Below are 26,342 nucleotides of genomic sequence, written 5' to 3'. Positions count from 1 at the left end.
CAGTCAAAAGGGGGTTGGAGGTAGAGGGTGGGGAAAGAGCTACTTTTACACGGATTCTGAGATTCAAACCAGTGAACACACATCATCCCTGGGTGTTGTGACAGATGGGACCGTCCCCCTCCCCCCGGGTACGGGCAAAGGGGGGGGGGGGCAGCCGAGAGGGGGACGGGAGGTGGGGGGTGATTGGCTGATGACGGGGGAAAGGTTTTCTGGAATCATCCGTGTGTCAGCAGCTTTCTCCACGGCGGGGGGGCTGTCAGGCGTGATGCGTCCTCGTCCCGCTCTCCTCTGTGGGCTGTGGGCGAACGGCCGTGTCAGGCAGAAAGCGGCTAATGCGCAGTTAATATTAAAGAGGTGTCTCACCAGAGGTGGATGACAGACCCGGGCAGCATTCACGCCGAGGGGGGGGAGGGGAGGGGGGGGGGGGGGGTGAGGGAGGGAGAGGGAGAGAGGGGGGGAGAGAGAGATGAGGACGAGCTCCGAGGGAGGAGGGAGAAGCCCGACGCGAGCCGTCATCAAAAGACGGGAAGCAACTGTTGTTTATAACTTTCGGATGCCCCAAAGGGAGGGGGGGAAGAAAAGAGAGAGCCAATTTACGGGACGGCAGAAGTCAACACCCCCCCCCCCCCCGCTGCTGTCAGTTCATGGGCCATTCCTACAGCGAGAGGCACCAACCCCCATGTTTTAATTGCTTGTTTATTGGGAGCCGGAGCCCCTCCGGGGCCAAAGATTTGCCCTCCTCCCCTGCTGGAAGTGGATGGAGGGCAGGGCGCTCTCGCTGAGGAGGCTGGGGGTTCACACAGGGCACAGTCTGGAGGGAAACTCTCTTACCTGCCTCTGCCTCCCCGCTAATGAGGAGTGACGTTAAAGACGTGGATGATTTCCTCCATGGCAACTGGCAGTCGCTTCGTATTAGCGGGGACGACAGCTGATTTGGAGATTGCCGGAGAGGGACGGTCGTGGGGGCGACAGGCGGAGGGGAGACGCACGGCCAGAGAGACGACTCGCGAGGGGACTGGAGCTTGATGACTTGATCGGCCTCACCCTGCTGATGGGGCTATTATGACAAACAGGCTCTGCAGCTCGCTAATGAGGGACGTACGTGTGCGTCAACTGTATGTCGGCTGTCATTGGTGAAACGCGATGCTAATTGGAAAGAGAACCTGGCAGCCACGTCTCACCGTGCAACACTGCTGCAGTAAGCAACGATATGTCATTCTCCCAATGGCTACTTTTCATGTTTCTCGATTTTTCCACTTTTCTGGAAGCATAAATGACAGGTCCCTCAGAGACGGACTGGATCTCGTGGAGGTGCTCTCGACATCTGTCCATTCATGGAAGAGGAGGATCCGGTTGTGGATAAATCTCGACTATTTGGTCTCGTACCCCAACTGTATTATTGTCATATTTGAAGTGGGATTGTGAATAAATCAGTCAATAAAATCAATAAATGTCTCCGTTAGTCCAGCGCCTCCCTCTCACTTCCCCTCTCCTGCTCCCCCCCCCCCTCCACTCCACTCGGCCAGCCTCAAAGACAATCTGCGGTCCAGTTTCCCGACCATCAAAGACTGTCAGAGGTCTTTGTTAGGGTAACGAAGCATTGAATAAACATCCCCCCCTTCCCTCCCCTCCCCTCACCGCCCCCTACCCCTGACCACGGTCAGCCCTCAGTGGACTGCCAGGGGGTCTTTGTGCTCCAGGGGGGCCTGTGTTTTAAGGGGCGACAGGTTCACCCCCCCGCTGTTTTAGGGAAGGGATTAGCAATGTTACTGTGATTACGGATGCTTTGTATTTCCCTTCATCAATGAGTCAATTCCTCATTTGTCCTGTGCCCCAGTGCAGGAAGCTCCTCTCCCCCCACCTGTGTGTGTTGAGGGGCTAAGCTGTTCACGTCCTCGGGCTGTTTCCACACCGGGCTAACCTAGCACAAGCGACCTGTAATCTCTCACGCTAAAAAATAAACCCCCGCCCAGGACAGACTTCACAGTGATGCTACGACGCACGGCGCATATCTAAAGTCTGTCGAAAAACACATGATATCAGAGCGGCCGCTCGAAGCCTCACATCGCCGGCGTGAGGCCGTTTGAAATGGAAAACAAAGCGCATGGCGGCTCTTCACGTGAGGTATTTCCTACCCATACCCACACACTCGGGTTATATAAGGGAGAGGGGGGGGGGGAGAGGGGGAGAGAGACGGAAGGGAGCGGCAGGGAGGTGAGAGGGCACGTCAGAGCAGATTGACCCCCATCCTGAGCACCTCTGGAGGCCACATCAGGCCACTCAGGGGAGGGATCACATTCCCCAGCCCTAAAAATGTCATAATCCCTCAGAAAGGTAACGCTAATACCCAGTCTCTGGTGTTCACCTCTGACCTCTCTGTCACCGTGGAGTACACCTCAGCGCTCTTCTCTGCTCTCTCTCTCTCTCTCTGTCTCTCTCTCTCTCTGTCTCTCTCTCTCTCTCTCTCTCTCTCTCTCTCTCTCTCTCTCTCTCTCTCTCTCTCTCTCTCTCTCTCTCTCTCGGTCTCTCCCTGACTCTCTTTGACTCTTTCTATTTCCCTCCACCCTCTCTCTCTAGGACTCTTTCTCTCTGTCCATCTCGCTCTCCCTCTCTCTTTGACTCTGTCTCTCTTTGTCTCTCTCTCTTTCTTTCTCTCTCTCTATATCTCTCTCTCGCAATAATATATCTACAACCTCCAGACCAGTGCTCGTGTCGCCGTACGACGTCAGCACAGCCGAGTCTACAGTCTGCGTGCGCCTTTTCTCTAACCGTGGTCTGAATGATTCGAGGCCCAAAAAGATGTCAACGTTATGGTGAATACATGATTTCGTTGCGACAGTAAGCGTGAACAGGGGTGTGGCCGGTGAAAGTGCTATGTGTGTTATGGCGCGGGTGTTAACACCTCTCCGGTAGCCGGGCGCATGACTGGCGCGTCAACTGGTGCTTGTAACTGGGAGCGGGGCATGACTGAACATTTCTCTCCCTTTGTCAGGCTCGACGCATGGAGTTCAGTATGACACACAGCAAGCTGCTGAGTGTTGAATGAGGATTACTGTTCCTGTCTACCAGTATTGGGGAATAAGGTGCCAAACGACGAAACGACAACAGTTAGGGGACGCCAGAGTCGAGGCGTCATCATAGAATCTGTCTCGGGCTCTCGAAATAGGTTGGATGAGTCCCTGCCAAGATCCAGAACAACTGCTGTAGATGACAGCTCTGGATTTAGCCATGGATTTAGATGTTATTCAAATGGGCTGGTAACGCTTTATGATCAAATTCATTTACAAGACCTTTATAAGCCATTTGTAAGTTCATTTATAATCCGTATAAGCCTTCTGGATCAAGGGCAGCAGTCACCTTCATGTAACTTCCACGCTAGAATTCCCCTGGATCTTTGGCGGCATGGTATTGGAGACACTACGTGGAAAAAAGCATTTTCTTTTAACCTTCCTGATGTGGGGGGTCTGAGACAGCCCGACGGTTCTGAGAAAATGCTTCACTTTGTTTTTGTATGCGGTAAAGTTGTCGCAATACCACAGTGGGTTACAATGACTGATGGGCCAGAATGACCCGAAGATAACGCAAGGGTTAACCCTTCTTCGGTCATGAACTCAGTACAATAACAAACCATCAAACTTATTGTTGAATGATATTTATTCAGAAGTCGCGTCAATAACATTGGGAAATGTTATTTAAAAGGATCATCTCATCGCGACTTTACCAAAGGTCACGTCAAATACTTTTTAAAACTCCTATACTGTTTCTGTGGGTCTGGTTGAGGAGTTGGATGAAGGTTTGTGGAGTCCTGAGGATTGACCAATCACGCTGCCCGCCTGCTTGCCCACCGCCCGCGCTCCTGTCCTGGGCATGGTGCCAGAGGTCTATTGTTAGAGACTTGATCTCCAGGGAATGCAGTGATACAGTAGGAGGCTACACGATCATCCCCTCCTTGTCCTACAAGAGGCCGGAGCGAGGACAGGCCAGGGTCACGCTGCCAGCATTAGCCTGAGTAACATCACCACAATGTGGCAGAGTATGTGAACACCGTTAGGAATATGGCAAGCCGTTTTCCCGAGTATGCGGTTCTGGAGATAACAATGGTGGAGAGGTGGTGGCGGGGGTATACGGCTGGTCTGGTTTGAGTCTCGGAGAGGGCAAATGATCGATGCTGGCGGGCTTGGAAACGGCCTGCTTGTTTGACTTGCGGCAAAGTGTTTGGATTGTAAAGGCTCATGAAAATACCGAGGCTGCAGTGGCGGGTGGTGGTGGGGGGGGGGGGGGTGCAGCCTGGAGATGGCGGGGAGGGGGGAGGTGGGGCAGATGAGCTCCAGTCGTCCAGCTCCCAGACCAGGAAGCTGGGGTGAACTGGTACCACACCTCCCTCCCCTGCTCCAGGCCTGGAGGATGGTGTCGGGAGCCGAATATGCAGCTTTGTATCTGTGACTGTCGAGTGCGGATGACGGAGGGGGGGGGTCTCACATGAGAGTCTGCGTGGACCCACTTGGTATGCCGTGTGTTCTCATGGGGGGGGGGGGGTGACAGAGGGGTGGCCGGAGGGGGGAGGGGGGGGGTCGGCTGTGACTCAGTGCTAATCCACCACCGGCGGATGACTGACGTCTCCCCTGTCCATCAAAGTGTGACCCGGGGGCCCCCTTTTAATGAGATCCATTCCACGGTGACGGGCGCCACCTCTCCCAGAGCGGCCAACGTCTGTCTGGTGGCCGCCTCTATTCCAGTCAGGTCTCTATTCCCCCCCCCCCCCACGACTGCATGTGTCGCTGCCTTCTGCGCTGCGTCATCGAGGACAGAGTGGGCGGGGGGGTGGGGGGGAGGGGGCGTGTGTGCATGCGTGTCCTGGCAAAGGTGCTAAGAGTCGACACGGGCGTGAGCCCACGCGGCGCAGCCTCACTGCTAGTACGTAGAGAGCCGGGGGAGGTGTCAGCTCATCAGTCAGCGGCTCCGCGGGGGGGGGGCTCTGCCAGCCTCGGCGTTGGACGCCCCCCCCCCCCCCCCTTACATGAACAGCTCATTTGTCCGATTGAAAATGAGCTTGTCGCCTGTAGCTCAGGCCCCCCCCCCCCCCGCGGGGGGGAAGAAACCCACGCTGAAGCCGTCTCCCCCCTGGATGAGCACACCAAGCTTCCTGCGACTGGTCCGACTCCAGAGATGAAGCAACGAGCCCTGTCACGCATCTCTTTAAGACGACAGCCAACACAGGCAGAGAGGAAGCTTAGAGGAACAATGAAACGCTAACACATGGGGGAAACTGACAGAGAGCAGAAACAAGCCAAACGGTGCGTGGCCACGTCACAGCGACGGCCTTTCCAGACACAATGTCTCCACTCGTTCCAAAAACCTGGACGCCGGATCCTTTTGTACAAAATCCCAGCCTTTAGATGGATAGTGTTTACAGCCAAACGATGACCGTCGTTACCGACAGATGCGGCTTAGTCCCCCAGCACTATGGAGCTGAGCCGTCCCATTTCTTAGTCGGGTAAAAGTGAAGGCTCTGAAAAGACTTCCCATGTTCCAAACCACTGTGAGCAGACCTCTACATTCCAATATCCACACACACACACACACGTCCGCATGAACGCACACGCGAAGCTCCACCATCTTGGTCCAAAGCGAGTTGGCTGGACGCGGGGGTTTTCAGCACACCTCGTTGGTAGGCGGGAGGAGGGGGGAGGACTGTCAGAGGGTGTTTTATTGTGGTGTGGAAGGATACAGAGCAGCGGTGTGCCTGCATACGGTACAGGCTAATCCCCAGCTGACAGCTTCACAGCTCCAGGACGAGAGCATTGGGTTGGTTTACCTTGGCTGACGACTCACTGGCAGCGCTGGTTTTCCAAACCGAGGCTACCGCTTATTAGTGCCTCATTGGGAAGCGCGACTGCCATGCGAAGGCAGATGTATGGGGTCGAGGGGTGGGCCTCTATCGTCGGTGATGAACTGTACAGATGTCAGGAGGCTGTTCCACTCCAACTCTGGCACGGTAAATCAACGGGCATATTCATCACGAAACCTCACATACCTTAAAGTTATGTAACAACGTGAACTTTTTTTTTTCGGTTCTTCTTACATCGATTGTTATGTTGTCCTCACGTGGAACGTTGGATGGGCTGTCGTGTTATGGGTGCACCCGGAGGCGCCAACGGTCAGACGCCGACGGTTACGACAGGGACCTTTTCAACTCTGACCCAGACTGACCTGTGGTGTTTGTGTGATGCAGGGTGAGGGTTACGCTGTCCATTTCCAATGCATGTGGGAAAGGAGACAGGACGGAGAAGAGGACTGAGATAACCATCTCGCGACTTGTCCTCGCTGAGGAACCATCGGAGGTTGTGACATCACTCTGACGACACTGTCACACTTAATTCGATTGAGCGCTAAGCCATGGTGAAAGAAACATCCGGAAATTCCCTCGATGCGCCACACAGGCTCCAGACGACTTTGTAGAGAGAACTGGATCCCTCACAACACAACTAGTAGCTGGGAAATTCCTGGAACAGATGTGTGGGGAGGGTCTTCTTCATCAGAGAAAGACACTCGAGGCAATTGTCTGGTTTGTTGACGGAGATTCTTCAAGTTTAGTCGAAATTACGTCGTTAATTATGTACTGATCAGAGAACGTTTCTGTTCCAATCTTACGTCCCAGTGTTTCGACTGTAATTGCGTTATGAATCAGTCATAACTGTCTTTCTGTGCTGGGAGTTTTATGTATCCTGCATGGTCATCTGTGCCAGTGAAGATATTGGCTAGGATCTGGTTAGTCCTGGATCAGGATCAAGGTTTGGGATGTGGAAAAGCTGCAAAGCTCCCCTCCTTACTCATAAACACACACACACACCTGCACACACACTCCCTTCTGTGAGGTCTGCATCTTCCCTGTGCCACACAGCCACCTGTTTCCCGGCCTCATCGGAGGAGGTGGTGACAGGAGAAGGGAGGGGAGGGAGGGAGGGGAGGAAGGGATAAGAGGGAGGGAGGGGAGGCAGGATCAACTGCCAGGCATGGTATTAGGTCCTAGGAGAGACATTAAGAAGGAGTGAATCAAAGATGGACACACTGATTATTTTCTGACATGCTGGTTGTAAAGGACAGCACGTTAGAAACCAAGCAGAGACGGACATAGCAGAGACTCTCCCACTCGACAAGCACGGCCATTACGACCGTCTTCCACGCTGCACGCCCTCAGCTCCGAGTTATTACCCCAAACTGCTTGAGCAGACTTTGCTGGCGTAGCTCGAATGAGAGCAGTTGACCGCTTCCTGCGAAGTGACCTGTGGAATCAAACCCGAGTCATTTCCTGTGCCTGTCCCCCCCCCCGTTCCCCCCCTCAGCCGGGGGAGCTGTGGTTCGGCGGGGGCGAGGAAGGATACTGTAGAACAGGCCTGGGGTGCGGGGGGGGGGGGGACCAACAACGCTGGGGAAACGATTACACAACCAAACCACCGCAGGTATACAGCACCAGCACGAAGGCTGGTTCAACCCCAGAAACCCATGCCCGAATGTGCAACCCTTGTTATTGTTCGCCGGACACTTTCGCAGCGAGAGGCTGACATCATGTAATCCATGTGCTCCTCCGGTTGCATGACAGGAAGTGAAATAGCGTCGGACGGACGTGCAGGGATGGATCAGACCCTTCCGGAGCCTCATCGGACACAGCCTCTGATTCATCCCAAATCATCCCACCACAGCTGCGCTCTTCCCCTTATTTCCCAGGGAGCCGCGAAAACCGACGGCGAAACAAAGAGACAGACTTGTGTCATTTAAAAAGAGCAGCTGTCCTGTTTGAACTCGCGCAAAGCCCCCGAGTTGAGTCACGGTCCGACTTGAGGAGAGAAAATCAAGTCGGTCTCAAATACCGGGAGTTCTCTACGCAATGCTACCCCTGTCACTACACAGCAGAGCTGTGGCGAACCACATCCTGAGAATATCATTGTTCGGAACGACCTCACGTTTGTACTGTGCACTTGATAAATGAATAACTTGGACTTTCTAGATCTGACTCAGAGAAAACATTGGCAAGGCCCAATCCCAGAACTGTTCAGTTTAATCCTCGTAATCCTGGCATCTTTCACGCCGGTCCGTGAGAGGGCATGTTGTGTGTGAATCGTGGTACAGACTGAGAACAGTTTGTGTATTGGGTTCCCAGCGTTGAACATTCATGTTGCTTGCTTGCTCTGCAAAACAGAAACAGGGAGTTTGGACCAGGTGGCTGATCAAAACTGGGCCATGAGCTATGTGCTAACAGTATGGGTACTTCTATGACACTGTTCCTTCAAATGTACACACCGATGAACACAGCGGACAGGAGATTCAAACACAAAACTCAGTAAGGCGAAGGTTACGCAATACCCTGCTCTCACTGACTTTTACGATCTCATGGAATTTCTCAAACTACAGCTCTTGTGACGGTGTTTCCGTTCTTGACTTCGTCGAAACAGCCCGAGTTTGAAAAAGGCCGCGTTCAAGTTCCCCTTCGTCGTCTGCCAGCCCCGTGGCGGAAATACGACTCTGCCAACCGCAGCATTATCTTTTTCCCATTTAAATGCTAATGAGAGCGCTGCGATACGAGTCAAAGCGTGGCGAAAGAGTGTGAAATTGTCATATCTTATCTCCCCAAAAGGTAACAGTTCTGCCGTTGAGGTGTAAGGATGAGTACACGTTCACTCATTCAATTCAACAGAGGCTCTGACCTACAGGGAGGGCTGAGGGGCAGGCTGTGTCAGGGAACTGGATGTGGGTGTGGCTTTGGGCTGATGGGAGACTCCGTGTGGCCCTAATACTCAACATGTGGCCAGGTGTGTGTTCACGCCAATCTGTCTCATTTACATCCGCGCGAGTGCAATTGTAGCCTCACCTCATCAATAATGAACGGGAGTTAATAACCTCCCGGAGATGTGGTAAAGCCAACAGAGGTTCAGGTTGTCACAGCCTGTTACAAATGACTTTCCGCGTCTGCTATAGTCATCGGCCTCTGTGCGGATGGCACAAGGTCAGGGAAAAATTCATCAAGTGTAATCCATTTCATCTGGAGGAATAACCCCTACCATCCTGGGTATTCATTGGTTTATATTCCCCCAGGCTGTCGTTCTGGTGGATCTGACGAGTGTTCGGAGGACATGGTCATTCTCTATCTCCGACGGTGCCAGTTACTGGAGATCAGAAACGCGTTCTCACTGTTTAATAAAAGTGTGATATTATCATTGTGATCCAACTGCAGACGTGGGACTAAGGGGAGGGTGTGGTAGGAGAGAGGACAATGTTGTTAGCGGCCAATAAATAATATTGTCTTTAAATATGAGCATATATTTGATTTGAATGTCCACTATTTAAATGCAAGTGTGCCTACTCTTTCGACTGGAATAAAATGAGCATCTAATCATTATTCCCAGTCCAACTGAAACACCACATGCCAGCTCATATAATTCAATATAAATGATCAACACATTGATGGACCCTTCTGGTCTTCTTTTGATCAACTTCTCTTTCCTCATAGCTTTGTTGCTGCCATGGAACTTCCCTTTTCAAATGGCTGCTGAAGACTGGGCCTCCAGAAACTAAATTGGAAAGCTTAAAGGACTTTTGTGAAGGCAAATGTTTGACAGAGCCAGGACTGGGTAATTACCCTGCTCTTGTCTCAAGCTAGTGACAGATGGCAGAACTTCACTGGCCTGGGTGATGGAAATAATAACGTTGATTAAAAAGAAAACTAGACAAGAGAGAACAACTGACAGCTGTTAGCCCCAACAGAGAGCGAGAGAGAGAGAGAGAGAGAGAGAGAGAGAGAGAGAGAGAGAGAGAGAGAGAGAGAGAGAGAGAGAGAGAGAGAGAGAGAGGGAGGGAGGGAGACGAGAGGGAAGGAAGTGACTGAAAGACAGAGAGGGGAGGAAGAGTGAGGAGTGGAGACAGTCGAACAAGGCCAGCGATGGGGGGGGCGCACAGGTGCAGGCAGACACCATGCTCCTGCGGTGAGGTGGTCCCACACGAAGGGCAAGCGTACACCAAGCCACCTCCACTGCGTCCTCCACGACGGAGCCCGTACCAAGCAGGGGTAGAACCCCCGTCTGAACGTCCGGGTAAACGGGTGTGTGTTTGGGAGAGGAGACCCCGTTTTTTGTTGTTGTTGCCATGATTGCGAGACCAGAGATGTATACCACCATTGCAATAAAAGGCTCCTTTGCACCTTGTGTGTGTGGGTGTGTTCGTGTGGGAGAAACTGGTTTCTCAGACCCTCCTGCTAGTGAGTGGCGGGGGAAATTTAAAAACGTGTTTTTATGACCATCATCTATGGCTCTGGAGTCTCTTCCTCTCTGCTGCACATATCAAAGTGCGAGGTCTCCCCTCTGAAGCCCACCTTTTTTTCCACAGACAGATGTGATAAGTGTTTTCCCTTTTCCCCAAAAACCGATTTAGAAAGCCCAACAGAATGGGAAATTGAAAAGTTCAAAGTCGCAAACCCTTCCCTGCTGTCTCCCTGCCAGCTGCCCCATGGTCTGGTCCACGCGGTGGTGTCTCCCAGAGGACAGGATGTGGTCATGGACAGAGTGCGGACTATACCATAACTATCGGGGGGGGGTCAACTTCTCCAGGGCGTGTATCGACTCCCCCCGACCTGTTTTTTTTACCTCTTTGGGGGGGGTCCAAGTCTTAATTAACGGGGTCAGACCCCCCTACCCTCCCCCCCCCCCCCCCCCAATAATAGTCAGCCTGGTCATGGACTTTGCCCTGGAGACTCCTGTTTGGAATACATATTTCTCTCTGGACAAGAGATAAGGGGCAAATACTTTTTCTCTCCATTTTTATGTACTGTAATCTGGGTTAGGATTGAGCATCTTTTATAGGTATCTTTTAATCAATACATACTGTATAGTTAATATAGTGTTGTTCTGCCCCTTCAGAACAACACTATCTGGGCACATCTGGGCAGAAGTCCAGATGTCCCAGCGTCTTACCCTAGTGTTTGTATGCAAGGCATCTGCTGCACCTAGATGGATCGCTACACATTCCAGTAAGAACAGCAGGAAGGTTGAGATTAGTACAGCATTTCTGGCTCACTGTGCCTGTGAATAGTTTAGATACCTATCATTGTTTAAAAATGGTTCTCTGTCAAGGTGTTGGATGAAATTTCCCTTATCTGCATCTTGGCAGTTCTTCAACAGTTACCTCTCTGAAGCACACCTGTGCCCACATTCCAGGTTCCAGCCAGGCTGTAAAGATAAAAATGTACTGTCATAAATCTCCACTTTCAGACACAAGATTTTATACTTGAAGGTTGCAATCATTGGTAACATTATTTGTCTCTGTATTCAAAGTTCTGTTGGTATCAGCATAGCCTACTTAGTTTCGACCTGGAGCCCATGTCAAAGCACTTTCCAACCGATCCTGTCGAGGGATAGACCCACCATGGTTCCCGCTACCAGGGCAGCAGGTGTGTTTACGCTCTGACCATGCGTCCACTATCCTGTCCACATGATCCTCCCTACTTCCTCGACTCACACTGCTGGTAGTTATTTCGGTTGTGCTTCAGTGATAGAAACAATGGTGGGGGAGGAAAACCACAACAACTTAAAATCTTTTCAAATCAATGATCCAGATGGGATTTCATGACGTTTCCTTTAAAATCCAGGCAAATCTAAAATAATCCGATGCGCTGCAAATTAACTCACACAACCCCGACATGTAAAACTGTATAGCGATTTCTCTCCTCCAAAATAGGTTCATTTTCCATTGTATATTATTTTCGGCTTCATTCAAAGCTGTTCCCGTAACGCACACCTTCAAATAGTGTATTGGCGTTAAAGACTATATGCTCGATGGTATTCAAATTATTTACCTGGGAGCGAAATATGATGCATTAGTCTTTTTTTATATATTTTAGGGCGGTACGGAGACAGTTGATGCCAAGGTAAGTTCCCGCCCTATGGGTGTGTCTTGATACGGGGGACCACACTGTATCCACCTGCCAATGCGTCTTCTCTTCATTACCGCTGTTGCTGTCGTGCGCACCGCTGAACTTCGACAACTCCTTTCTCTCAAGGAATTACTCTATATGAAAAAGTGGGATTGTACACTAGAGCCATAGGTGATTTTAAGACAAATACGACCGTCTCATGGCTTTCTGAAGTTTAATTGGATCCGCGCTTTGTTTCCGAGTCATCGTGGAGGATTTTTGCGGCTTACATTGGACAGAGAACGAGGATCAGGTTGGCCGCTTTCTAAATGATTGGAATCAACGTAGTTCTTTAAGGATAACACTGAACCGGTATGTCTGATACAAAATTGTGTTTTTGTTTATATTAAATGATTAGATTTAGACTTTTTGGCTCTGACAAACCGATTAGTTGGCTAATCATATGTTAAGTGGAGTTAGTCGAACATGATGAAAAGCCTAACAAAATCATAATGTTGAAACGTGATAAAAGAAGTGTATGCTACTGGTAATTAAATAAAGAACAGCAAAATAAAAATGGATTATAATAATTTTAGCCTACATTTGCCTTCGCTTCTATTTAAATGATACTGTGGAGGTTGTGCAAACACCTTTACAACGTATTTATTTTATAAGCCTACATTTGCCATGATATTTTTTCGGTAGTTGGCCTATTCACTAAAAACTATAACTAGATTAGGTCTACGATATGTCTCGTTATAACAGCGTTACACTTTAATTTCAGGACTCAGAATCTCTTTGTTCGGTTTATGCATGCAAGCATTTACATGTTGCATGTCTTGGCAACTGAGAGGTTAATGTTGTTCATTTATTTATTTTTTGTTTGTTTGTATAGATTGTATGCATGAAGTTCTTAGATAAGAATAGCCTATACCCCTCATTCAAAATTTTGGCTACATGGTCTAATTTAAAATGTTATGCTCCGAGATCTACCTTGAGGACTGAAGACTTATAAGGAACTTGATCCTAAGACCCTCCGTGGCAGCTTGACCTCATACCCTGTTGACCCCCGTTTACAAGCAGAGAAGTGTCATTGCAGCAATGATTAATTGGCAAAGCAGGTCTTAAAGAAGCATTTATATGCTTCACGCTCCGTTAATAACCATTTATTTACAGTCTCAGTGTGGTGATCTTGAGAAAATGTGTGCATTTTATTGGTCCTATTTAGTGTTCATTGACGTTGCGTTTCCCTTTTTACATCTATTGAACACTTACCTTCTCAGAATTTGTTTTGACCCTAGTGGATATAGTTTAATGCTCGCCCGTTTTTTTTTCTTCTGCCCATTCATCCACCTTAATCAAATCAGTAGGCCTATTTAGTGGCGGCTTTGGCCAGATGCGTTTCATGCTCGAGGTTATGAGCCTTATTCAAGTTCGCCATGCGTAATTGAAGCGCCCCTTCTGCATACAATCTCTTTAAGTATTGGTTATCCACCATCGCTCTATAATTTCTTTTCTAAATGTCTGATCATTATCACTCTTATAATCATTATACTCTCAATCACTATTTTAGAACATTTTAGTGATGTATATTTCAGATACAAATAAAGAATGCTTTGGCTGCCGAAGACGGTCGACAACGTACAACTGGACCCACTTGTCCATGTAGTCGCAACTTGATCGACATAAATGTAGGCTATAATGTCAAGACAGCGTAGCAGGACCCAGACAAAATGTAATTACTCAGCAACCTGCGTGTTGCTTAAAAGCGAAACTGACCGAAACCTTTTTCGGGACTTCGAGATTTGCGTCCGCTGTCCTTGCTATCGGCATTGGTGGTGGAGTTTCTTTCTTACGAGAGGACAGTGCGGTGGAGATGGAGCTTAAAATAATTGACAGCGTGGGATGTTTTGGTTGTCTCGTGAGTGAACTGAGACAGAGGATGGACGCAAAGTAAAAGCAAAGGGGGAAGAGCAAAGCCTAATGTCAGCCCCAGCCGCGCCCCACAAAATTCCATAGTTTTTTCAGACTATCTGCAGCGTTAACCTCAGTCCTACCTGGATATACTAAAGTGCATGACTGATGCCGACTATATTTCCACCCGCAGCTGTTTTTTCCTTTGATACATTACTGTGTGAATGAGAATACATTTGATCGTGAGTGTCATTAAAACCATAGCCTACTATAAAACCTGACCCTAAAACATCGCAAACATTTGGGTCTTTCATCAAACTCTCCATTCTCAGAAGCCCCAAACTTTCTTTGCAAGACCTATAGGTTATATTCACGAGTTGATTTGAAACTTTTAATATAATCGACCTTTTCCTTCTGTGCCAGGCTCCAGGATTCTCTCCCCTCCTCTGTGTGGAAACAGAGGGACCATGCAGTGGGACAACCTGTGGTGGCTGCAGACCCTGTTGGCCCTGGCAGCAGCGACGCTGGCCTCCCCCAATGAGCCCCTCTCTGCCCCCCGAGTCTTCCTGTCCTTCAAAGGTAAGTCCCACTCTCACTCGCATTGCGCCACATGACTGTGCCTTGCCCTGTCGTTTTCTACCGTTCTCTATGACTCACTCTTCAAAAAAACCCAGATGGATATGCTTACTCCTGTGGTGGGCCATAAATTCGTCCTGGTTGTGGGGTTATGGGGGGAATGGGGCAATACAGCCAACTGTGCTTGGCAGACTGGTGGGTCAGTCCTCTCTCTCCCAGCTGTGAACCCTGGGTATCTGCCTGGGGGAAGGGAACAAGGAGAGGTAACTGCTGTCTGTCTTTGCTGTTCAGAGCACATCTTCATTAGCCAGACGAGCTTCCACAGTCCCCCAAACAGGGCTTTGTCTGCCCCTGGCTCCCTTCTGAAATCAAGTTGGATTTAACACTTGGCTGGGCACCCATCCAGGGCCCAGGCCCAGCCCGTTATGAATGCGCCTCAGTGTCACGTGACGCCCGGTGTGTTGAACTGTACATTTAAAAGGGGTCTTAATGGTGCCTTCTCTAGAGCGGCGTCGTTTCCCTGCCAACCTAATCAGAGTACGTACAACAGACATGGAGGGGGTAGTCATGAAGTGGACCTGTGACTCTAAGCAGAGGAGACCTGGCTAAGCCTCAGATTATTTCCAATCCTAGTCTTCTCACGTGAGGAAGGACTGACAAGCTCGTTTTCTGCTCTCTCTTTGACTTGCTTTTAAGTTTCTCACAGACGAGAGATGAAGAATGATGGCAGTAAGTAGTCTGTGTAAGACTCAACATAGCCTGGAGGAAAGCTTTTTCTTCAACTAATCAGTTTCATCCTAATGACATGTTCTGTGTATCCATTTTCTTAGATTCAAGACTATTCTTTTAGTCGCCAAAATATTTAAATAAATAATCCCAAATGCATTATGTGCACAATGCATTGATCTGTCACACATGTATTCCTCATCTGTGGATTGGATTGGTGCTGCAAATAACCGGCAGCTACATACAGTATAAAGATGCAATAGAAGCATGGCTCTTATGCGTTATGATTTGAAGAGGAAAACTTTGATGGAACAAGTTCATCGGTTTTGGTACTTAAGACAATACTCCCTCTGTCTCTCTCTTTTCTTTTGGCTTACCTGTCTGCTTGCCCTCTATAATCAGGTTGGACACAGTTTACAGTCTGCTGGTTTTCACATTGCACTGTTGGAAATGTCTTTCCTATTTATTTTAATTAAGTTCCTTTTTAGTTTTTAATTGGTTTTTGAGAGACCTCTATGCTTGACAGAGCAACTTAGCTGGCTGTTAAAATTGAACATAAGCTGCCAATTTCTGTTCAATCGCCCTTGCTTTGCTCATGCTGAGTGGAATTGCTTTTAAACTTCACTGTGAGTCTATCAACCTTGTTTAGCCCAATAATTAGCTTACATTTTCTTTTAAATGTGTAACAATGGGGAGCAAGGTTTCTACAGTAATTGCTGTCTAGTAAATGTGACCGAGTTTGGTAAATGTGCGCATGGCATAATAAATGCAACACATCTCTTAAGTAGGGAGTTTTAATGAGTATTGTTCTCCTCTGGTAACTATGAAATCATGCACAGGCTCTCCCTCTCTCTCTGTCTGTCTGAATCCTATCTCAAATCTTTAATAATACCAACCTCTTTATCTTCCTTTTTGTTGATGAGGTGTTTCCAAACACCAATGGGACAGCCATGACCCCTGCAACTAAAAACACTTCAGACTCAATCTTAAGAATTGGGGATGATGTTGCCCTTTATGAGAACTGGAGGCACGTTAAAGGCTGCCTTTCACCTAATTGTGTTTTGTCAGGACTCCTTTGGCAGAGCCCATTGGTCGATGCTAATAATAAGCTGCTAAACTAGTGTGGATGTCGCTAACTGGCATCTGCATGCTGGTCATCAGAGAAAGTGGACTTTGTCCTGACCTATCTACTCAACTATCTGCTGAGAAGTGAGAGGGGACAGATCGTCGTAAAAAGCTTGAAGGCAAACAGATGACTTGATTAAGGAAGATCAAGGTTATCTAGATGGTAGTCAGATGGCTGGTAGTCAGATGGCTGAGCGGTGAGGGAGTCGGGCTAGTAATCAGAAGGTTGCCGGATCGATTCCCCACCGTGCCAAATGACATTGTGTCCTTGGGCAAGGCACTTCACCCTACTTGCCTCGGGGGGAATGTCCCTGTACTTACTGTAAGTCGCTCTGGATAAGAGCGTCTGCTAAATGACTAAATGTAAATGTAAATCTAGTCCCCTTCAAATCGTGTGTGTGTGAAGATCTTGGCAAAGACATGGACACGAAATAGTCAAAATGAACGTTAACTTTTTCAGTCATTAATAAGGCAAGTAGGGTGGGGTGAATGAGTTTAAGGCTCAATGATTCTACGGTATAATGCACTTGTTAAGTTTAAATTCCACCATGTCTTATGTTTCATCAAAATGACTAAGCATTTTTTTTTAAGTCAAAAATAGTTCACTATGCCCTTCGAAACCCTCAGCTACATTTTTTTATTCTATTTGCATGGAAAAGGTTTGAAATCTCTTTTTATCTAGTGTCTTTTATTCCGATCTGAGAAAAGCCATGCGCTGCATGACTGAAAGCTTAAGGATTTACATGCTAAAAGATTGCCCAAAGGAGAAAATCACGTCACATGCTGGTCATCACATAACTCCTTTTTGACATGACAGCAGATTCATACAGATTATTTTCCCACACAATGGCTGAGGAAAAAAACGGAAAGAAATTGCTCTGAGGACGTCTTGCCCATGTTGCAGAGTAGCTTTTTTTACACATGGAATATACATAGTCTTTTTTATTCATCGGCTCAGGGCCATCACCCCAGTAGTTTAACATAATTCCAGTCGAGATTCCTATTTGTAAAACATATTCTAGTAGTGCACCATTTTAATCCTCTTCTGCCAAATCCGTTGATGATGATGGAGGGGTCTATAAAAGCAGGCAGTGGGTCAGCGCCAGGGCTGATCTCTGAGTTACGGCTCGTGATAAGGACAGAGTGAACCTCCACTAGTAGCAAAGGAATGTCCGCTCTCTACTGCTGGGCCTCGGCCTTTTACAAGGCTTAGCAAAATGGGTAGCAACACATGCATGCACTTAACATCCACAATCCAATAGAATTGCAACGGCGCTTGCCAGACCATAGTGTGGATATTGACGTGACAAGGTTGGGGCGAGATAGAGGTGCTTCAGATTAGACATTAAAAAGGGTGCTTCTGAGCCTTTTACGGAGATCATAAAGAGCAGCCTTTGAGACAGACAATGTTTTTTTTCTGTTTCCGCGTCTGACTCAGCCCTTGTTTCGACCCCGTGGAAAACTCAGCGTAAGTGAATCGACGTAGTCACATATTACAAGACAAACAAAGGCCAACCCCTTGCCTTCGGTATAGAGTGAATACGACTAAGTGGCATCAGCTTCTAGGGCGGGGGGGGGGGCTCCTATATTTACCCTCAAACAGGGTCTGATCCCGTTCTATTTCAGAGCCGGGGGCTGTGGGGTCGGGACCCTGACAACAGGAGCCAGGCACACACGGGGTTAACTGCCCTCTCACGGGGGGGGAGAATAGGAGCGTATTAACCAGTAATAGCTTGTTAGAGCAATCTTCGGTCCCATTTGAGGGTGTTTAACTTTGTTTTCCTTGTCCCTTCGGTGTGGAGGAACACACCTGGGAGCACCTTTGGCCGTCACGAGGGAACAGGACGGCTCGGAGGAAAGACAGAGCCGCGGACGGTGTTATCGTTGGACCGTTTTCTCGTTGAGAAATCTCAAGGTTGTTTCAACCTACCGTGGGTTTTTTTGTACTCTTTCCCTCGCTCGTCCTCGCGGCCTCTCACCCCCCCCCCCCCCCCCCCCCCCCCTCCCGTAACGTAATGGTTAAATGATTGTCACGGCAGCACAAAGAGCTCAGTGTTAGCTCACCTCCGCTGTCTGCGCAGTCAGGGGCAGAATACATTAGCGGTTAAGATCAGCTCTCCCCCCCCCCCCCCCCCATTATGCGAATTAGGCTGCTGCTCCAAATGAACTTTCCGGGGCCTCTGCCGTTACAATAGGCTTAGATTATAGATGTGCGCGTCGACGTGCGGACCCTGACTGTTCAAGCGCTAACCGTACTGTAAGGAAAACCTACTCAGGGAAGGGGGGGGGGGGGGGCGCAATCTGTGCTTGCCTTCCGTGAGGAGCTGTCTCTTTGCCTTCCAGTTCCGTGTGGTGTTGCTCTACCGTAGGCCGTGTGGTGTCTGATACCCTGGCTGGTGTGTCTGCTGAGGGCTGGAGCACGATGTGAGTCAGTGTAGGAACACATCGCCTCCGAGCCAGAGACAGGTGCCCGGTGCAGAGACTGGACCCCAAATAGAACGGCAATAGAATGGTATCTCCCTGCATCCTCTCTCTCTCTCTCTCTCTCTCTCTCTTTTTGTCTCTCTCTCTCTCTCTCTCTCTCTCTCTCTCTCTCTCTTTGTCTCTCTCTCTCTTTGTCTCTCTCTCTCTCTCTCGCTCTCTCTCAGGCTCCTGGCTTCCTATTCGGGTCAATTGTGACACTGGAGACTGAGATAAGTGCCTCGGCATTGACCTTAGCCAGAACACAAGAGGCGCAGAGCAATCAATGAGCCCCTGAAAGCTTATCCATAGCTAACCTGCCAACAGAGAACCCACGCACCCCGAGGGCAAGTCTCCTCCTTAGGCCTCCCACACGGAACACGACGCCCTGCCAAGTGTGGAACCCTGGCCCGGACACGCCGTACCAGGGTGTAACACTGTACCACTCACACAGGAACCACATCCACCTGTACAAGAGCAGCCCTGCTACACCCAACCCGTGAGGCGTGTGGCGGCTTCAGTTCTGTAACCTTGGCCCGGCTCTGAAATCAATAACGCCGAGGTACGGGAACCGTCGAGGCGGGAGCGGGGTCTGCCGGTTGGACGTTTCTTTGTGGACGGCTCCTTTACACAGCCAGAGCCCTCCCTTCTTCCGCGCGAACGTTCGGAAGCATGTCTCTCGGCTCCGCCGCGTCAGACGACATAAACAGGTGCTTCCCAGGAGAGCGCTCGGGAAAAAGTCTCTGCAAATTTGCTCATTAGTTGCATAACCGCCCATCTCCTACCGCAGGACTGAATGTCACGAAGGCCCTGTGGACCCTCCCCCTCCACCGAGGGAGATTTTAAGGACGGGGGGGAGTTAAGGATGTTGTGTGGGGGGGTACAGCCCCCGACACCGTCCTTGTGGCGGTGCGTACTGTACACGCAGGAGTTTAGCCCCCTCATCCCTGTGCTGCGAATCCCCAGCAGAGCTTGCTATCCTCCGTCTGCACCAACGGAGGTACTCCACCACCCCCACCCCCCCCCCCCTCTTTTTCACTCTGCACATCTGCTGCCGTGTCATGTCTAATCTGGTCCTCCGCCTCCTCTCCTTCCCCGAGTTGACGGCAGCGCCAGCTGTGCTCCGCCGCGGCGTTCTCCGACAGCCTCCCGGCGTCCTGCGGAGGGCGAGGGGGATCTGTTCGCGCGGCGATACGAGAAACGGACGTTTTACGACGCGCTGTTACTGTGTCAACTGAGTCGCTAACTTGCGTTTTCTCGTGTCCAAGGGCGCCGGATTCGGGTGTACGCAGGCTGGACTCGGGGTCGCTTGGACGGTCTGAGATTTCCTTTCGCTGATAGGGGCATCCTGTCAGGGTTTTCCACACATCCATGCTGGAGGTGAGGCTTGCCGTAACAGTCTCAGGCTAACCCGACAGACCATGGAAGTCACATGAATATCATATGAATATGAATATCAGCAGACCAGCAGCGTTCTCTCTCTCTCTCTCTCTCTCTCTCTCTCTCTCTCTCTCTCTCAGTTTTTTTGGGAAATTCAGGTTTAAAAACGGAAAACAGAATGATGTGCGCTGGCGGTGGCACGCAAGCCTGCAGCAAACACTATTACCTCGCTGCCTGTCTCTCTCTAGAGACGCTGGCGGGCAGGAGGGGGGTGGGCGGGAGCGGAGGGGAGGGAGGTGACGTGGGGGAGGGGGGGGGGGGGGGCGCAGTGCATCCACAGCAACCTCTGCTCCGAAGGATCCGTGCTGTCAAACTGTGATTATTCAGGGAAGAAAAACAGAAGGTGACAGCTCGAGCTCTAAATATAGTGTCCCTTCCCTGTCTCTCTTTCTCTCTGTTTCCATCTCCCCCCCTCACAGCCTCTCCCCTGCCTGACGGTGAGAGGTTGGCAGGCCAGGCGGAGCGCGGGGAGGGAAGGAGCCCCGACGTGCTTCCCACAGCGGGGCGACCCTGTTTTAGCCCGCTCAAACGGGGGGGAAGGGGGCTAAGGGGTCGCGTGGTCTCCGAAGGGTCCAGACTTTCACTAGGGCGCGGGGGGTGGTGGGGGTGGAGAGGGGTCGCGCACGGGACAGAAGGTTTCGACCTACCGGCTCTTTTAGAGACTCGTTTACAACCGGGAGTCCCAGAGATACGATAACAGAGCTCTGTGACCAGGGAGTCCTTGTGCCGAGTCATGTTGCAATCGTATTCCCAACTTTTGGAAACGGCTCAGAAATGAAAAGCAGGTTGATAGGGTTTAGACTCATGGGAGTGTTTCACATTAGCAGATGACAGTAAGACAAACCCAGAACCCAGAGCTTAATCATCCGGCAATCTCTCCCCACAGAGATCCACACCATCCAAATGAAATTATTCCGCTTTTATTATTCCTGATCTGCGGCTCGGGTCAGGCATTTTAATCACAGCCAGAGCTGTTCTCTGCTCCGGGGAAGAGCAGATCTGCTCATCTCAGGGATCAGCCCGCCTGGTCTGTTTCTGCTGGATCAGGCAGCGGGGTGGACTGGCATATGGAGGGAACTGTTGAAACAGCCAGTCAACCAGACAGACAGGCAGACAGACCGATAGTCAGGCAGACAGACAGACACCCAGACAGACAGACACCCAGACAGACAGACAAGTGACTGCAAATGAGGATAGACAGTGTCTGCCTGTCATTTTCCACTCTCTATATTGTCAGCCTTTCCTCTCCACATTCTCACACTCCCTCTCTCTGTACTCCATCTCTGTGTTTTTCGTCTGCATTTTACCTCTCAACAGTTTCCTTCCCCACGGCGTTGTAGCTCCCCGGGGGTAACTACGGTAATAGCATGATGTTTTAAGATGGTTGTTTGATACGCCCCAATGAATCCATTCATGCATGTGTGCGTCGAAGGAATTCTCTTTTTCCTTCCTCGAATTCTGATCACCCATGCAAAATCTGATCAACCTTTTTTTATGGGTTTCCCCCAAGTGCAATTGGAAATATTGTTCAGAATGATATCACATGTAGACAATAGTTGTCTTCACATGGGGGCCTGTCCTTTGGCGTGCTTGATAAATGGCCCGTCTGTTTCCCTCTCTGCTGTGCTAAGGGGGGCCAGCACTCAGCAGGGGCGAGAGACAGTCACTCTGTGATGGATTTGTCTGTGTGGGCGTACCCGTGTGTATGTGCGCGCGTATGTGTGTGTGTGTGTGTCTCCCGGTATTGTTTGTTCCCTTTTTAGCCTGATCGAAATGTGACAGACAGGATCAAAATCGGGGCCGGGCCTCTGGCGTCTATGACACGATGTCACCTCACATCTCTGACTGCCGCAGAACCCAGCCGCCGAGCACCCACACGTCCAGACGTCCAGACGTCTGGGTGCTGTGCTGGGTTTCGAGTGTGGTTTTTCTTAAACCCACAGATTTCCTCTTGTTAAATACGAAGCCCGTAACTGCCATCGATGGGACCGCTAAAGCCCGCTAGACGAATGTAGAGACTGGAGACCGGGCCCCTGTCGGCTGTGATCACTGGGGTCCTTTGTTTATAATAAACGAGCACAGAGACACGAGCTACAGTCAATTACACTCCCCCCCCGAAAACGGAGATGCCGACTGACAGTGGAGGAGGAGGGAGGAGAGGTGAGGGATGGGAGGATGGCAGCGGTTGTGGTTTGAAGAAAGGCACAGGGAGAGAACATAATCGGTTTTCTCTCTCTTTGGAAGTGTTTCTCTTCAGATTCAAAGTGACAGGGGAGGAGGAGGGGGGGGGAGTGCGCGGATGGGAATACTTCTCTCACCGTGCGCGCGCGTGTCTGGGCGCGCGCGCGTGTCTGCGTCTCCTCGCGGCTCTCATGTCGTTGCTCGCGAGCACAAAGAAAATGGAGCCGACACGTGTCGAGGAGAGCTCGGCGCGAGGATCCGTGAGGAGCGACGACGCTTTCGCTCGGTTGCCATAGCAGCCTCCCTACCTGTCATCTCCCTCCAAGCCGACGGGGTTCGAATGGTTCTGTCTTCCGTGGAGAGAAATGCAATCTCAGAATTGGGCTTATTTCCCCTGACGGTTCAGTATTTGTTGTCATGTCTGCTCAGTGACAGCTCTGGAGTATATAGACCGGAGGGGGGGAGAGGAGCAGCTGAGATAAATGACTTTTAAAAAAGGAGATTTGCTGAAACAATGGACTCTCACTGGGGTTTGATGTCGTCAGTGTAATTGAACTTGGTGGGTGGGTGTGTTGGGGGGGGGGGGGGCGGAGGTGAGAAAGGGAATGAGGCCCTTCTTCAAGGACGAGCTTTTCGCACCCTTCAGCCCCCACCAGATGTGCCCCCAGTGTGGGGGGTGTCCTTGAGGTGAGTGGTCAAGGCTGAAAATTAAAGAGGAGGGGGGGAGGGGGGGGAGAAGGCGTTTAAGTGCGCCTCCCAGCCTTGTTTACCCAGACGGCCATTCATTACCACATGTCAGTCAGTGCTGGGTCCCGTTGCCGCAATGCTGCTAACTGTTATAGCATGGCTACGGCTATCTATCCCCCCCCCCCCCCCCCCCGCCCCCTGTGCATGGAGACGGACAGAGAGTGACGGGGGGGGGACGAGGGCAGGACGGGATCGCTGATCGATCACATGACCCCCGGCCGGAGAGCTGCAGGGGCGGATAAAGGCCAAGATGGAGCCCACGGTGGGGGGGGGCGAGCCCGTCACGGAGGATCCTTCTCTTCCTGTCGCGATGACGTGACAGGACGTGACCTGTCGCGATGACGTGGCGTCCCCCTCTGGGGCGAGTCACCGGCGGCTCCTCCCCTACAGACGGCCTGACCTTCGGAACGGACGGACTGGGCTCGTTTTCGTCTGAGAGAGAGAGAGAGAGAGAGAGAGTGATTGAGGACAAGGGGCATAGAGAGGGAGGGAGGGAGGGAGAGTGAGAGAGAGAGAGATGTGACAGACAAAGAGGGGGGGGGGGGGAGGAGCCAGAGAGAGACGCGGGGAGGAAGAAGTGATATTCTCCAGGGAGTAGCGGCAGAGACTCAGAGAGGGCTGAGATAGCGCTAATGGATGCTGGGGCATCAGTGTCAGGCCTGGTATCTCACAGAGGCTAGTGAAGGATGGAGGGAGGGAGGGAGGGCGGGAGGGCTGGAGGGAGGGAGGGCGGGCGGGCGGGAGGGAGGACAACGCCGAGGCCAGCGTGGGAGCTGGAGGCCTCCTCCGAACAAACAGCGGGTCTGTTTCCCATTAGAACGCCCGGGAGGAGTGGGTGCTGGCGGAGAGGGGTTCCACCTCAGCTGTTGCTGTGGCTGCTCGGCTGCATGGCCATGCCCCCACGATAACCCCCAGCTGGAAGGGCCTATCGGAAAGTCAACACGCCCCTGGCTCGATTCACACTTAGGACCTGTCAGACAAATTGTCTTCAAGTGAACACTTTCGGCATCAGAGAACTTTCTGGACCAGAGCCTGGTGTGTGTTTGAGCCTCTACACTCACTCTCAAACTAATCTAATCTCCACACGCATTCGCTGGCGGTTCAAGTCTGTCAGAGTGGGAAGATATACTAATATTTGTCTTAGAGCAGTATTACTGGCACGGCGTCTTTTTCGACACACCAATTTGGCAAATTGGCTTTGTGTATGGTTGGCTGTGTATCGCCATAGATGGACTTCTTGCTCTGAGACCTCAGGCTGTAAGTTCACCAGAGAGGAACAATGATCGTGTTAGACTCGAAAACAGATACCGCAAATGGTCGTCTCGAGAGCGTGTGGGACGTGTCCCGGCGCTCATTTTCATGGAAGGAGGGGGAGCACGTGGTGAAGCCTGGGAGCCGTCCTTGCCGCACTGCTCTGCCGGATTTGCAAGGCCGGAACATTCCTCACCCTCCCTCAGATAGATGGGCGTGTCGCCCCCCCTCCCCACGTCCCAACAGCCCCCCGCCGCGCCCCGCTCGGAGACCAGAGATTTCACGCCCTAAGTCTTGTCCCTCTTTACCAGGTATGTCAGGAGGCTGGGATCTGATGAGCCCAGACCAAGTATTTTGACTGGGGGGGGGGGGGGGGGGGGGGGGGAGGGCTGTTTCTAGCCAGGTACCTCCGTCTGAACATGCACCTCTCTGACGGCTCCTGTATTTGACACATCGGCCTCCCCTCACCGGCACCCGATCTGTCCCGGGGCGCGTGTGCGTGCCATGGAGACCGAGGGCCCCCAGGCCTGCGAGGTTGGAGAGTGTGTTTTGACTGATGCCGTGGCTCAGCGTCAAACGCTAACCTCACGACATAGCCCTACCTTCGGGCTGCCACGGGGAGACGTGACGAACGGCGGCGGAGCTTCAGTGTCGGATTGTTCTCCGTCCAACTGGATCGGTTCTCTCGTCCGCGTTTTCCGCAGCCGTCGTTGCTGGGAGCGAGTCAAAGTCAAACGGCGCGTGAGAGAGTGGGTGTCGGAGCGGTGGCACCCCACCCCCCCACCCCCACCTCCGGTCCCCCCAGGGTGGGCCGGGACCCCCTGGACCGCTCCTGGCCCCTGGAGAGCAGCAGTGGAGAGTGCGGTGGGATCGTGAGGTTTGGAGCCTCCTTGTTTTCCGGGTTTCGTGCACTGATGGGGCTTGCTCTTCCGTAGATAATGTGCTGATTGTCGGGGGGGGGAGGAGAAGGCCTCTCATCCCTGATCTTTCTGGCTGTTGCATTGACGTGATGCCAAGACCTCCGTCCCCCCCCTCCCCCAGCTCAGTCCCCCTTCTCCCCCGCCCCTGCCCTGGCCCATCCTACCCCCTCCCCTTTGGCCCTCCGCTTTGTCAGCAGCTTCTGTTCTCAGGAACTCCTCTCTAGGTGTCCTTAATGGCATGTTGGCAATCCGTGTGCGTCTGTGTGTGTGGGTGTGTGTGTTTGCATGAATGAGAAATGGGGATGAGGGCCTCCATAGGGGGGGCGGGGGGGGGGGGGGGGGGGGGGGCTATGTTTCTGTTGTTATTGTTGTTGGTGGTGTCGCCTCCTCACTCATCGCTGTGAAAGGAATGTTCCTTCTCGGCAGCGGAGGGGCGTTTGTGTGGGCTCGCTCCATCATTCACCCGGTTCATTCACGTCTCCGGGGAAGCGGAGGAGGAGTGGCGTACAACGTTGGCAGTGAACTCACGTCGAATGGCGGAACGTCGCTCTCGTTACCTCTCCGCTCGCTCGCTCCTTTCCCGCCTCCCTCTGTCTTGCCCTCGGTCGACGCGCTTCAGCGATCTCGGCCCCCTGAAAACATGGCGGTGATCCCCGGCGTTCGTGTTCCGTCGATGTTTCAGGTCGGGTGAATGGCTGCGTTCCACAGTCCCATGCCGAGCCCTCGGCGGAAGGTTCCGCAGCCTCTCAGGAACGTCACGAGGAGCAGAACCGCCAGGCCCAGCGAGTCAATACCAGATAGAGACACGCTCCCATGTCGGATGGATTTCCTTTAAAATGCTGCGGTCCGCTCAGTTGGCCATCAGAAATAAGAAAACGAGTCAGATCTCTTTCGGCTCGGGGGCGACGAGGAAGTTAAATACTCTGTTGTCATGGTTAATCACCTTTAGAAACGTAAACAGGCTGGAATTCATTAGCCTCCCAGAAGACTGATTACACTGCTGTCTCACATGCCATTGGTGCGCAGCGTGAAATTCACCTATTCACCAGTGTGGCTGACCCACACTGCCCCACTAAAGCAGCAGGCATAATTAATTCATGGCA

The 26,342-nt window shown here is 51.4% G+C and overlaps 1 protein-coding gene across 1 annotated transcript in view; it reads left to right on the top strand.

Moving 5' to 3' along the window:
- The first annotated feature begins 11,999 nt into the window (after positions 1-11,999).
- Positions 12,000-26,342, top strand: part of sema3fa (sema domain, immunoglobulin domain (Ig), short basic domain, secreted, (semaphorin) 3Fa) — a 47,699-nt gene continuing 33,356 nt past the window's right edge. The window contains 2 exon segments of the mRNA XM_047025314.1: positions 12,000-12,271; positions 14,237-14,392. Coding sequence (XP_046881270.1) covers positions 14,281-14,392 — 112 coding nt within the window. The 5' untranslated portion in view covers positions 12,000-12,271; positions 14,237-14,280.

This window comes from Hypomesus transpacificus, chromosome 9 (assembly GCF_021917145.1).
Source record: "Hypomesus transpacificus isolate Combined female chromosome 9, fHypTra1, whole genome shotgun sequence".
NCBI lineage: Eukaryota > Metazoa > Chordata > Actinopteri > Osmeriformes > Osmeridae > Hypomesus > Hypomesus transpacificus.
Note: the sequence above shows the minus strand (reverse complement) of the source record. Positions and strands in the feature narration are given on the sequence as shown.